Raw genomic sequence first — 14,870 nt, forward strand, 5'->3', positions numbered from 1 at the left:
CTTCCTCTTGTCTGAATTATTTGTTTGTCCAGATGGTCCTTGGGATGAATAAAGCTGAGTATCAAGGATCCTGCCTCCCTGGGTTATACGTTGTGAACAAGCTCACCATCAATACATACATCTTTAAAGTCTCCTCTCCTCTATGCTAGAGATGCCAAGATAGAAGACATCATCTGTGCTTATAAGGGATTTGTAGTCTCAGGGAAGAGACAGAAAAAAAAATGTTACCGATCATTTGAGACTTCACAAACCCAAGGAGAATAGAAGGGCAAGACAATCTCTGGAGTGTTACAGAGGTAGGCTGTGAAATGGGCCAGAAGAGAGGAGGGGCTGTGCAAGGAGGATGAGCAGGGAGAGGGCAGTCTGTGCAGAGTCCTTGTATGCAAAGGCCTGGAGTCTGCACTGCAGATGACACGTTATGGTAGAGTACATTTGGCTGGAGAAGGAGGGATTGTGTTGGGAGGTGTGGTGGTCAGTGTGAACTTGGCTAGGCTCTATTCCCCAGTTAGTCAAATACTAGTGGAGGTGTTGCTGTGAAGGTATTTTACAGATGTGCTGAAAGTCCATAGTCAGTTGACTTGAAGTAAGGGAGATTACCCTGGATGATCTGGGTACACTTGATTCAATCTGTTGAAAGGCTTTAAGAGCAGAAATGAACTTTCCCAGGAGAAATTCCGCCTGCGGGCTATAGCTTAAGCCTGTGCCAGAGAGTTCCAACCTGCCCTTCCTGATGGCCTGCGCTATGGATATTGTACTTGTCTAGCCAGGCCCCACAATTACGTAAGCCAATTCCTTGCAATAAATCTCTTAATATATATCTTTTTCTGGTTCTGTTACTCTGGTTGAAACTTGATTTATACAGAAGGAATGGAAAGTAACTGAACTAGAGGCCGGTCATGGCCTTGTGTTGTTTTAAGATGAGCTAAAGCACTCTTTGGTTAGATGTCATTCATCAAATTCAAGGAGAAGGGTAGGGCCACTTTTCAAACGACAGAGTTGCTGAAACAGCAGGGAGATCTTTTGTTCTGTAGTTTTGTACTCAAAGCAGATTTAACAGTCCCGTGTCGCTCACCTCCCCCCCCCCCCCCCCCCCCCGCTTTTTTGTCCTTAATTCTGCAAAGGTCTTCAAACTGATCATGAGTCAGTAACTCTATCCTCAGGTTAATAGAGTGAGTCAGTATAGCCAACCCAGCCTTCTGAGTGAGTTGTGAGTGCTAGCAGAGCTGGGTTTGAGCATATCTGTGCAATTTTACCCCCAAGCACTGTTAACTCCTTTAAGCAGGACTGAATTTCTGCCTCCACAGAGATTCTGTTACATTGGCCAGTTCTCAGTGTGTTAGGCAGTTCCAGAATTGGTAAGAATAACTAGGGATTTTGATTAACCTTTCCACTATCTCTATGTATCACCAGACCAAACCAACCAACAAGCAAGACAGTCAATATATATGAGATCAAGGATTTGAGTGGGTGCAGCTCCTTAGTGCCTTTCTCTTCCTTGGGGAGATGAACTTGAAATTCCAGGTCTCAGCAGGAGCAGGGAGTGAGGAACCTGCTGGTTTGTTGGGCTCCCTGCATTGTTAAGGTGGAGGGGTGGGACTCTCATGGCCCCAGTTGGTCTACTGTTAGGAAATCCTTGCTGCCGTGCAGGCACACAACCTGGTTACTGCACGTTTTATTTCTGCTGGACCATCAGCCTACTTACATGGCTTCAATGCTGCAGGCCTGGCCATCCTACCACTTTCGGGACTCTTTGAAACATTCTGGGAGAGGGACCTGCATGGAAGCTGATTTATTTCCCAAAGGGAATAATTTGTTTCCCAAAGCTATCCTATAATAATTACAAACTGGAAAACCACATTATGTTTCTGTTGCATCCACTCAGAATGTGTTTTCATCCCTTTTGTTGACATAACCACGCTCGTGGCCCGGTTCAAAGCCCAGTTCCTTGGCCCATGGTGCTGTCCCTTTTCTGAAATCCCCAACACACCATCGGAACCTTTCTTTTGGTGCTTATTGCCTGTGGCCTTGGGTTTTGATGTGTGTTTGTTTTGCCTTCTGGTGTCCTGTATTGTGTGTGGTCTTCTCTGTGTCCTCTTCCGCCACGGTATGAGACTCAGTGCCATGCTGTCCGATACAGTAGACACTAGCCACAGGTGGCTGTTGAGCACTCGAAATGTGCCTGGTTCGAGTTGAGATGTGCCATAAGTGTAGCAAATACACACTGGGTTTCAGAGATAGTACAAAACAAAGGAATGTAAAATATCCCATTAATGCTATTGAAATGTTGAAATAATAATGTTTTTGATGTATTAGGTTATATTATGGTTAAATTTATTTGTTAATATTAAATAATATTTAATGCATTATTAAAATTAATTTTACCTCTTTTTATTTTCTGAATGTAGCTACTAGAAAGTTTAAAATTTAAATACGTGACTCCTTATATTTCTGTCATGCAGCATTGCTCCAATAGATGCTTAGCAAATAGTGAATGAAGGACAATGATCAAATATGTACTATTTTGTCTGATTAATGCAGACTTAAATATAATGTTAACTAACATACTTGTTAATTTCAAGAAGTGCGTTCTTCTTCCATGCTAATTTTAACATCCAGCAAAAATTTAACTGTTATTTCTTCCCAAATTACCCTGAAGGATGAAGGAAACAATTTCATCACTTGTAGATCTTTCTGACTTCCTTATAACAATTCATTCTTCTCATTTTCTAATTCACCCATGATCATAACAAAACATTTTTTCAGCTGGAGTTTTCATTACTCTCATTGGCTGAAAATTACATCCAGTCAGTCTGATGTGCAGATGGCTAGTAAATTATTTTATATTGTTTGTTTTGTTTTGCATTTAAGAGGTTGAAATGCTCAAAATACCATCCTTATCCTCCTTTTTCTTCACTCCTCACTTGGGTTTATAGGGTTACTCCCTAATATATAGATTCTTACCTTTTTTGAGTGAATGTGTCAGCATTGTGCCAAAAATGTTGCCAGGCCACTGTGCAGGAGGGTAGAATATCTTCTAAGAGCCCTGCACACCACCTGGAAAACATAGAGCTGCTCACCTCTTAGCTCCCCACACCGCCATCTGTCATCCTTAGACCATTCTTCCATGCTGACTGCCAGCTCTGGTACTTAACAATTCAGCCCATGATTTTCAGTTCAACCCAATGGTCAAGATTAATCTCCCACACAGAAGGTAGTAAAAGTAATAATGGCTCCTAAACACCAATACACATACAGCTGTAAGTTCAAGAAAAATTTTCACTGAAGGTGACATGAATATAGAGGCAATGCTATGTGGTGTGTGTGTGTGTGTGTGTAAGGTTCCCACTATCTTCTTACAGTCTTGCATTTTATTCTGAAATTACATCCTTCTTGCTATTTCCTTGTTAAAATATTCCTTCTTCTTTTTTAATGAAATGACAGCAATAATAGATGGTTATTACATTTAAAAAAATGTCTTTACTTGCTAAAGTAAAAAATTGGGAAGCAGATGATGAAGCTTCTTCCCCACTTTTTTTCTAAAATTTTCAGGTCCCAGGGTGTGAAATCACTGGTTCACATTGTGTTAACTCACTTTTGTTCCAAAAGTCCCTTCTGCAAAGTAAAAGACCTGAAGCATCATAAGAGATCTCCCCTGAGAGGAGTCCTTTGATTTAATTAATCTCTTGAATTAAAACTAGTTGAGGGGCCGGCCCCGTGGCTTAGCGGTTAAGTGCACGCGCTCCGCTACTGGTGACCCCGGGGTTCGGATCCCGGGCGCGCACCGATGCACTGCTTGTCCGGCCATGCTGAGGCCGTGTCCCACATACAGCAACTAGCAGGATGTGCAACTATGACATACAACTATCTACTGGGGCTTTGGGGAGAAAAGGGGAAAAAAAAAACGGAGGAGGATTGGCAATAAATGTTAGCTCAAGGCCGGTCTCCCTCAGCTAAAAAAGAGGAGGATTGGCATGGATGTTAGCTCAAGGCTGATCTTCCTCAAAAAAAAAAAAGAAAAAAAAATAGTTGAGCACTGAGGAGTGATTTGTGGTCTATCATTTTAGAGACCTTGCTTGTTATTACAAAGAGCTAAACATAGAAATGTGTCATGTTTTCAGATGTGACTTAATGGTCACTTCCAGTTAGACTTTGCCTTAATTGTTATTGATGAAATATGGGGCAATTGTGGTTTAAATCTATGTAAATAGAATCTAGAAATACCCTGGTTCTGAGGATGGGAATAAAATAATCTGCTCTAAACTTTTAAATTCCAAAATGAGCATGTGTTATGTTTTCATCTGCCATAAATTCGTAGAACTACTTAGGCTGTAAGATATTGACAAAAGTACATTGATGTTCTTTACTAATATTTTGATTTCTAGAAAAAGATTAAGGTATTGAGTGAAATACTTCTTCTTTTTTTTTTTTTTTTTGTGAGGAAGATCAGCCCTGAGCTAACATCCGTGCTAATCCTCCTCTTTTTGCTGAGGAAGACTGGCTCTGAGCTAACATCTATTGCCAGTCCTCCTCCTTTTTTTTCCCCAAAGCCCCAGTAGATAGTTGTATGTCATAGCTGCACATCCTTCTAGTTGCTGTGAAATAATTCTTAATTGGGGAGAATGCTGGGCTGACTCTGGCCTTAGCCCTGCCATTGATTAGCTATGGATTCTTGGTCAAATCACGTAATCTGTCTGAGTTGCAGTTTCATCATCTTAAAAATGAGGTGTTTGGACCATTTCCGAGGCCTCTTTCAGCTCTAAAATTCTTTGTCTTTAACCTTTGACATTGAGATATTTTTCCCTACGTAAGCAGCAGATGGCAGTGTGAAAGTAGAGAATTTTTAAAAAGTTTTCATTTTGCTGTTTTCATCTGTCAAAGAATTTCTGCTCATTTCTTCCTTAAGCTTAATTTTTTTTCAAAGAATCACGTATTAGGCAAAAATGATTTAAGAATTTATCACATAATTGATGATATTATACATTTTATAAAATATTTTTTTTAGTACACGCTGTGAGAATTATTACCCTTCATACCACCCCCAGCTTCCCAAACTCTGGGTTGCCTTGTAGAGTTAATGTGCATTAAGAAGCATAGATTTAAAGTCCTACTTTGAGGATGAAACTTGAAACTTTTCAAGTATGCCAGTAATAATCTGTGTGTTTCAATTCCACTGTGATGGTTAAATTTGTAAACACTGACTCGCAATGTCAATGCAATTTGGTAAACAACAGAGAAAGGTCATGCCTTTATGATGTCAGACATCTGTTTATGAAATTTGGCTCTTAAAATCATTTCTACTTTTGAAGTGTCTTAGTATTTCTCATTGAGTATACAGACAGCTCAACTATTAGATGATAAGTTTGGGCTTTCAAATGGATTTTCCTTTTAAAACACCGACACAGAATATTCCCCTCTGTCATATACCTATATCAGTCTGCTCTTCTGTACTAGCCCACAGTGTAGGACTTGGAATGGCAAGGGCCAGTTCATGACCAGGGAGAATGTGGGATGGCCATCATAACCTGGTCTTAAATATGCACTTAAGAGATTCTCTAGTGTTGGCAAGAATGTTGGGTTTGGGGTCATCAGATCCTGGCACTACCACTTACTAACAATGAGACTGTGGATGGATTACATCATTTCTCTGTTTGAGGTTATTTAAAAATTTTTTTATTGGAGTAAAAGATGTATACAGAAAAGTGTACATATCATGAGAGTATAGCTCAATGAATTTTTTACAAACTGAACACACCCATGTAATGAGCACGTTCACATCAAGAAACAGAACATTAGCAGTAGCCTGCAAGTTGGACTGTGCTCCCTTCTGGTTATAATTTCCTACCCCCCTACCACAGATAATCACTATCCTGACTTCTAACTGTTGATTAATTTTGCCTGTTTTTGTACTTTTTATAATTGGAATTGTGCAATGTGTACTTTTTTGTGTTGGTTGTCTTTAACTCCACGTATGTTTGTGAGATACATCTGCATTGCTGTGTGTAGTTGTAGATCATTCATTCTCATTGCCCTACAATAGCCCATTGTATGAATATACCAGAATTTACTTATACTTTCTACTGCTGATGAACATCTGGGTTTCTAGGTTTTGGCTACTATGAATAGTTCTGCTATGAACATTTATGTATATGACTTTTGCTGTAGGTATTTGTATTGTGTGTACATAGAAGTGGGATTTCCAGATTATACAGTGTGCTATGCTCAGTTTTAGGAGATAATGTCAGCAGTTTATGAGAGTTCTGATTGCTCCACATCCTTGCTAACACTTATTATTGTCTGTCTTAACCATCTTGGTGAGTGTGCTTTTTAAAAATTGGGAATAATAATATGTGCCTCGAAAAGTTGTTGTCAACTCAATTAAGGTGTGTTTCTCTTTGCTTTCAAATGTTGGGCTCTTTCTTCTACCGTGGGCATGGACAACCTCTCTGAGCCTCAGTTTCCTTCCATGTAAATGAGACTATTGGGCTTACCCTTAATATCCTTTTATTTCTAATATACTAAGCTCTGTAGTCATAGATGCTTTCCAGGTACAGTGCTAGTGGGAAAGAATTTCACTATCACTTAAACCCTATTACATGAGCAGTTGCCCACTTGTGCATAGAACAGGTCCAGGTAACAGTCATTTTCGCCTGTCAGTCAATGGTGCACTTCTTCCTCAAAATTCCAGGTTAACCGTGGAATGTAGGACAGTGGTACTGACTGACAGACTCATGCTTGGGTGGATAGAGTGGAGGCATTGGCCCCACCTGCCAGAATATTCTCTAGGCGAGGAGTAACCACCTCATCCTCCACCTCCCATGCCTCTATAGGATTGCTATTGGTTGTATTCAGTCAATCATCAAGTGTTGGAAAGGAGCTCTGGGTAGGAAAGATGCATGGAATATGCAGGAAACAAAACTCCTCAGAATAGTAGGATGGATAAGAAGGTGGGCTTAGGAGTCAGACTACCTGGGTTTTTACTTCTTCCTCTGTTACTGTGCTAGTGGCAGCTGCCGCCGCCACTGTCATTGCTGAAGAGCAATCAAGCCTTGATTGGGCACTTACTTATGCCAGGCCTTGTGGTCAGCTTTACATCTGTGCTATCATTTGTCCTCACAGTTACACTATGAGGTGGGTACTATTACTATTCCAATTTTCAGATGAGGAAACGAAAGCACAGAGAGATCAAATAAGTTGCCTGAGATCCAACAGCTAGCAAGGAAGGAGTAGAGCTTGAATTTGAATAAAGTGTGACTCCAGAACCCCGTTTTCTTAACTATGTGTTCTTAGTATCCTGAAGCTTTAATTTCCTTATCAAAAAAATGAGGATAAGAATAGTATCTACCTTCCAGGAATGCAGTGAGATTAAAATGAAAAGAGATTGTTTATGTGAATATCTCACTTAGTGTCTGGCACATAGTAAATACACAGTAGATGTTTGTTATTATCGTTGTCTTTTTATGATGAAAAGAATCATTTTAAACTTGTGATGGGATGGATAGATAATATGATTATGGAAAGGAGGTTACTGTTAAATAAGTGAAAGTTTTCATTTATTATTTTAGGTCCCGTCTGCAGCCTCTGTGTCTCATCTTTTGGAGCAAGACCTGTGACGATCTTCAGTGGCTTCATGGTGGCTGGAGGCCTAATGTTGAGCAGTTTTGCCCCCAATATCTACTTTCTGCTTTTTTCCTATGGCATTGTTGTAGGTAAGAAACCTGGTCACCATAACTTTTCTAAGCTTTGCGAGTTAAACATCGTTTTGCCAGTGTTATATTTATTATTCAGTTAATATAAGGAGTGAAAATGCTCAGTCATAGTTTATTTTCAGTGACCACTTCACCAAAAATTGTTGCTTTAGTAAAATGTCCACCCATTGAATCAAAATATTTGAAAGGATAAACGTGTTTTAACAATGCATATTATGTTTTCTTGCAAGGCGCAGGGAGGTTTTTCATTTCAGCACTTGCTCTGTAGCATAGAAAAGGAAGAGAGGCAGGAGCGTGCAAGTTACATATCCCTGACATCTGTCACTTCTCACTGACTTAGGAAGTGGTCCCTTTCATATGGGGCGGTAAGCAGGGCTCTGTTGAGCTGTTTGTGTTCAAAACATCCTGTTGTTCCACAGCATCTGTAGCCAGGGCCCCAATCACAAAGTCACAGCAGAAGTAAAGGGTAGATTTTAAAGCCTGTAATGATTATTATTTTTTTAAAAATAAGGCATGAGTGAGGAAAACTGAGTGGAGGCATGATTGATGGTGATCTTGGTTACAGGAGAGGAAAGAGTAGAGGGTTCAGGGCCTGAGGGCACTGCCAGTTTGGGGAGAATGCTTTCGTAATGTATTGTAGTAAAGGTAGTCAATGTTAAATGTCGCCAGACTCAGTATTCCTAGGAGCTGTTGGGAGGGAATTTGAAAACGATGAGTCCAGCTTTCAAAGTTTCTTCTCAGTGTCTGAAAGAACTTAGTTTTGTTGACTACCAATACTCCTCTTTTTTACTTGGGAATATTTCCCCAATAATAAATAATAAAAATAATAGAAGCTAATATTCATTGAGTATTTACTATGTGCTAGGCTCTGTGCTTTATATGATCTCGTTTAATCTTCACATGAACCCGTTTTGCAGAGAGAGAAAGTGAAGCCCAGTGAAGGGAAATTACTAACTAAAGCCGCATAGCTGGCAGACTTGGGGTTAAATCCACTCAATCTGGCACTGGATCTTGACCTCTTTTACATTCTTGTAATTATTTTTAGTGCTTTTAGAACTCTTAAAGTTTATTTTATATTTAACTGCATACCCAAATACTACTCAGATCTTAATCTAAATAAACAGGTCACTTGTTAGTGCTTTGAGAACAGGTAGTCTGTGTTTGATATTTTATGTTCCCTATAGTGCTTAATACAGTTTGAACCTGTGTGTGCAAATATATTAATCTCTGGTGTAAAATTTGATTGTCTTCCTTGAATAATCACTTTGCATTCTTTTCTAAAATCATAAAAATAAAAATGTAGATATCTGCGATTATGCATGAACGTTGGATTATTCCTTTTAGGACAAACCCCTTTTTAATAGAAAATTGAATCATTATGCCATTGGTATGATTTGGGCATTTTCCCTAAAACTCTGGACTACCCATTTAAAATTTCATGGGGTTTTCCTCCTACACATGTTTTCAAGGTTAAGGTATATAGCTTTTGTGAGTGCCTATCCAAAGTTGTCACTGACTTAATAATTGGTGAAAAGTGAATGATACCATAGCATTTGTATTACCTGTAGATAAAAATGAATTTTTTAAAAGAAAAAAATTATCTTACATTGTCTAAGATTTATATACATTTGATTGTTTTGGAAGAATATCTAATGGTATATAGAAAGAAAAAGACAAAATTAACTAACTCCCATAATTAAATTTCACAATTTCTGTCGCAGTGGAGAGCTTTACCAACCTGTGAAACTGATTTTGATTTGGCTCATGTTGTTGGAAACTTTTAATAGCTAACCCTGTTCCCCCTCCCCCATGAACCCATGATATTCAATTAATTAGATAGGATTTGATATCAGTTTTGTTGTACTCTTTTGTCTACTGCTAGTAGCGGTGGGGTTGCAGGGCTTCCACTTGTCTTTCCCCACTATGGTAACTCTTACTCCACTGGCCGAAGAACAATGTAGGGGGTTATCCCAACTACCATGTACATATGCTCTGAATAAATATCAGGAACTGGGGAAATGACTGTAGGATGAGTCCATGGTCTCAGTGGACCCACTGTGAGCCAGACCTGGGCCATGATCCCATATATTACCTGGCCCCCATATGACCCCACTCTAAGGGGAGGCCATGTAAACACTTCAGGCCCCTAGTTAATAATGCCATCTCATACCCTGTGTCCAACAATGTTCAAAAGGTATCCCACTTTCTCTAGTGTACAATTACCTAAATAAGTGACCATAATTCTCTTTGGGGAAAGATTCAGGGTATCATTATTTATATATTTATCATAGTGTTTGTTGCAATGTTCTTCCTTCTGGAATCCCGGTCTTTCTTTCAGTTAGTGATTCTGGGTCAGAAAACAGGCTCAAGTCTGAAGACTGTACTATACAACTCTGATTTGGCAATAGGTTCTGAATCCCTGGGGCTAGGAGGAAATTGTTAGCTCATGGAGAGAGCACTGGGCTTTGGGTCAGGAGACATAGGTTCTGTGAGCTTGAGCAAGCTCCTCGATCTCCATGAATGACTGTCCCCTCATCTGTGAAGGCAGACTAAGAAACCTACCTCACATAGGTCTTGAGAGGACTAAATAAAGTCAAGCAAAATATAAATAAATATAAAATAAATAAAAGAGTTGAGTTGGATTTCAATAATACAAAGTCAATAGTTTAATTTTAATTTCAATAATTCTAAAATAATTTTTTAAAAGTTTCAGTAATTTTAGATAATTTTTTAAATTTTAATTTCAATCATTAAAAAAATTTAATAAAAAATTGCTCACTCTGGTAATTATTGGGGCTCTGTGAGCAGATTACTGCTAGCAGATTATTAACACTTATTACCATGGTTGACTTCTTTGGGGTTTTATTTCATCAGTAGGCTCATAGTATAGGGATAAATAAATGGGACAAAAATGAACAATGACACTTTCATTCTGTCCCCATTTGAAGTAGAATATCCAGTTGAAAAGGAAGTACAGGAAATTATTACACAGTTTAAACTCATTCTCCTTTCTGTATTATGAGTTCTCTAGAAAAAAAAAGATTCCGTCTAATGATAACATTCATTGAGCACCAGTTCTGTGCAGAATTGTATTCTAAGTACTTTCATTTGTCTGGAATGAACCCGATGTTTTCTTAAGATAGACAGTATGACACAGGAAGGAGCAAGCACTAACAGGCAGGCTCTGGGGTCGGACCATGTGGGTTAACCTTATCTTATCCACTTGCCAGCTATGTGACTCTAGACAAGTTATTAACTTCTGTTTTTTTATTTTTTAAATTGAGCATAATAATAGCATCTACATTATAGAGTTTTGTGGATTGATGAGATAATGCAATAAATATTAGCTAGCATAACCATTATTATTAGTTTTGTGACCTTGGAATATTATTCAACCTCTCTGAGCTTCTATTTTTATTGTTTATGAAATGGGTCTAATATAACTTCACAGAGATATTGTGACTATTCATGAGATAATGTATATAGAAAGACACACAGAAGTGTTTAATACATATTTGTTCCCTTCCCCTTAAATTCCTTTCTGACCTCTTAGTTCAGGACCACAGCAGCAGTTTTTTGCTACTGAAGAAGGTCTGTTGAATCAGAAATATTTGTATAATATAGTAAAAGATTAAATAATATAGTAAAAGAAATTAAAGTTATATAGTATGTTTAATTATAATATAAAATACCAAAGGAATCCTAAAGTATATTAACTGGCGTACTTGTTTTACCATTTAATCAATATTTTTAAAAATATCATCTTGAAAATATGATGTTATCTTGTTTGGTTTTTGTAGCTAGAATAAAATGGCAGCTTGCTAGTTTTCAAGTGATTATAAGCCATACTGCCAAATCTGGTAATATGGGCTTCTATTTTCTCAATAACTTTCTTAAATCAGGAAAAAGAAGGTGTGGCGGGGATGGGGTGGGAAAAGAGGGTGCAAGAAATATGCCCTTAATGAATTGCTCAAGCTTCTTCCCAGTAATTTCTCTTAGCTCTTCTGAAAAGTACAACTCAAAGTCAGTTTCTGGTATTCTCTTTTCTTCAGGATATATTGTTATTTAGCTACCTGATTATTGTTTTCTTAATATTCTCTTCTCGATTTTTGGGAAAATTCAGTTTTCTCTTCCTTCATTTTCTTGGTAATATCTGCATAGGCCATTGAGCTTGGGGAGGAGGTAAACCACGTCCGCAGATAATCTGATTCTCCTATTCTAATTATAGCAAATGAGATAAAGGTCATTTCCTGTATATTTACTTGAGCAGTTAGAGTTTTATAAGTTTTTTTTTTAATGGTTATACCATTAAAGATAGTCTTTTCTCTCTCATGGATGTTCAAGTATAATAAGGAACTATGATTTTCTAATTAGTCGGAGGCTATATCTACATAATGCCGTTAATACTCAGGTGAAAAGTGAAAAATATATCAACATAATGGGTATGTTTTTGAGTACTTTATTATATTCCAGGCACAGGTACTAAATTTTCTACATTTTTTTGTCTCTTAATCTTTACAACTATCGTGTGAAATTGTTTTAAAGATAAGGAAACTAAGAATTAGAGAGTTTAAGTAAAGTTGCAAATTCCCAAAGTCACATAGCCAGTAAGTGATAGATTTAGGATTTGAATCCACTCCTGCCTGATCCCAGGCCTGTGCTCTTAACCAGTTGATGTCATGTTCAGGGTACTCATGCTAAGCATTTGAAGTTTAGAGCTATGTCAATCAAAAAACTAGCCAATTGCCAAAACTTGTTAACTTTCCATATAGATGTTTTAGGCTAGAAACATATACAGTACCTATATTTGGATGCTCTAAACTTATTTATCTTTTTCAGAATCCTAAGTTATAGTCTCACAATTTCATTTCTAGAAGTAGATATTTCTGGAATACTATATGCAATTGCCTATCTTAACTTTTGGTCAAGATGATAAATCATATTGGCTCAGCTATTCTAAGAGGTCGCTCAAATGCTTGTTTCAAAACATACAGAAGGGGAATTCTCCTAAATGAACAAGAGACAGTTTCCCCCTCACAGTGGCCAACTGTCTGGTTTACCCAGGACTAAGGAGTTTTCCAGGATATGAGGCATCTAGTGGCCAAACCAGGAAAGTCCCGGTCACTCCCATAACCCCTATCCCACACATGGAGTCTGGATTCTGTACTTTGCCTTTATCACTTTTTAAGATGGACACATTAGAATGCACCATTACTAAAATGTTTCCTTTTCATAAAAATAATACTGTAGGGAGAAAGTTTCATATATAAATGTAGGGGCTTGATAGATGTCTGTTCAGTTACACACAAAAATATGTATATAATGAAAGGATATTTAAGAATAATTCATAGACATTTTTCAAAATATGTACATGATTTCAAATGTTTTATTGCTTATGCCTCTTAAAAAATCAAAATTCCATTTTGCATGATTTTATTCATATGCTAGTTTCTTAGAGATGCTTGCTTTATGTATTCTAAATTAGAAGCATTTTAAAATATTACAGCATTTTACTTCAGTTATATTTTCTCCTTATAACTCTCTTATCAGTTTAATTGCTCTAGGTGTTTTTTAGTTTATAGATAACGATTGAGAAAAATGAGGAAATGAGGCAGTTTAGCATGATTTGCCCAAAGCATCATCCTATAATGCATAAAAGTTGTAAATTAGTTGTATCTTTTTTTAAACCATATAATTTTAATTCTGTATTTCTAATGATACTATCCTATTACATAAATTATTATGAAATAAAAAAATGTTTAGTATTTTTTAAGCTAAGATAAAATTTCTAGCTTAAGTAAAAAAATCGGCATCACTTAATTGGAAATCAGACATAAAGATATTTTTAAAAAATATGTATACACTCAGACATATATACATAGATATAGTGTATGCGTGTTTGTTGTATGTATAGAGAAAACGTGACAGAGAGAGGAAGAGAAAAATGCAAGAAAGTGTGACAGCTAGAGTAAAAATAGATGGGAATCGTTGACATTAGCCAGTGTGACTTAAAATTGGGGAACTCAAATGAGATTTATGGGGAAAGGTGGTAGAATAACTTCTGTGGGGAGGTTCATTCAACAGACTTTTTAAAAACACACCCGCCTTGCTAGGCACAGACCTGGAACCAGGATACTCACGAATAAACAGAGCCTGCCTTCAAGTATCTCATTGTCTAGCTGGGGAAATAGACTTGTAAATATGTAACTTGTAACACAACAAAATAAGTGCAATAATAAAATGAAACTAAGGTTCAGTGTTAATGTAGTATGTACGCGTGTGGGAGAGGGGTGTTGAAGGAGGCTTCATGCAGGTATTTATGCTTGAGCTGAGTCTTGAAGGACAGGTAGGATGTGGTCAGGTAGGCACAAGTTGGAAGAGGAGTAAGGGTCATAGGAGGAGGATATTCCAGGAAATCAAATGCTCAGAAGCATGAGATACAATGGATAATAGCAGTCTTTTCGTAGATATTTGTTTAAGGAATGCACAAGTCATGTGGGCAGTTGCAAATATGTCAAAGCATGGTATGTAAGAGAGGCTGGATGATAAAAGGTTTTATATGAACTTTCTTGCAGGAGTATGACGTGATGAGAATTGTATGAGAGTAGCTTAGAAGATAGATTGGTGGAAAGAGTACTCGAGGCTGAGATAGCAATTAGGAGGCCATAGTTCAGATCAGAAAAGATGAGAAGGTGAAATGAGGCAGTGGCAGTTCAGAGAGAGAGAGGGAGGTTGATAATTTAGGCAGTGGGTGTGATAAGAGCTTGATGTCTGATTTGATGTGAGGAGATGAGGGAAAAGAGGCCTCTTAAGTTATGGTCTCACCCAGAGGTGTGTGAAATGGAACATAAGGTGTGGAAATTAAATGTTAGAAGAAGTAAATATATTTATTTTTTGCTTATTTAAATAAAGGGAAACAATTATATTTTACTAATGTTTGTGCTTTGAATTGTTAGTAGTACAGGTATTTAGTTTAAAAATTATTATGCTTATAATGGAATTTGATGCTCAGAATTTTTTCACTGGTAGGAGTCTTATCAAAAATGATTGGAAACCAAGGAATGTTTTAAGGCAGTGGTTTCCAAGCAACACAAAAAAAGAAAATTACAGGCCAATATCACTGATGGACATAGATGCAAAAATCCCCATATTAGCAAATTGAAT

At 37.5% G+C, this 14,870-nt stretch overlaps 1 protein-coding gene across 1 annotated transcript in view; it reads left to right on the plus strand.

Annotated features, from left to right (window-relative positions):
* Positions 1-14,870, plus strand: part of SLC16A9 (solute carrier family 16 member 9) — a 57,272-nt gene that overhangs the window by 28,450 nt on the left and 13,952 nt on the right. The window contains exon 3 of the mRNA XM_014784961.2: positions 7,563-7,706. Coding sequence (XP_014640447.1) covers positions 7,563-7,706 — 144 coding nt within the window. The remainder of the gene's footprint in view (positions 1-7,562; positions 7,707-14,870) is intronic.

The sequence above is a fragment of the Ceratotherium simum genome, chromosome 6 (genome assembly GCF_057802395.1).
Source record: "Ceratotherium simum simum isolate JZ-2026a chromosome 6, ASM5780239v1, whole genome shotgun sequence".
NCBI lineage: Eukaryota > Metazoa > Chordata > Mammalia > Perissodactyla > Rhinocerotidae > Ceratotherium > Ceratotherium simum.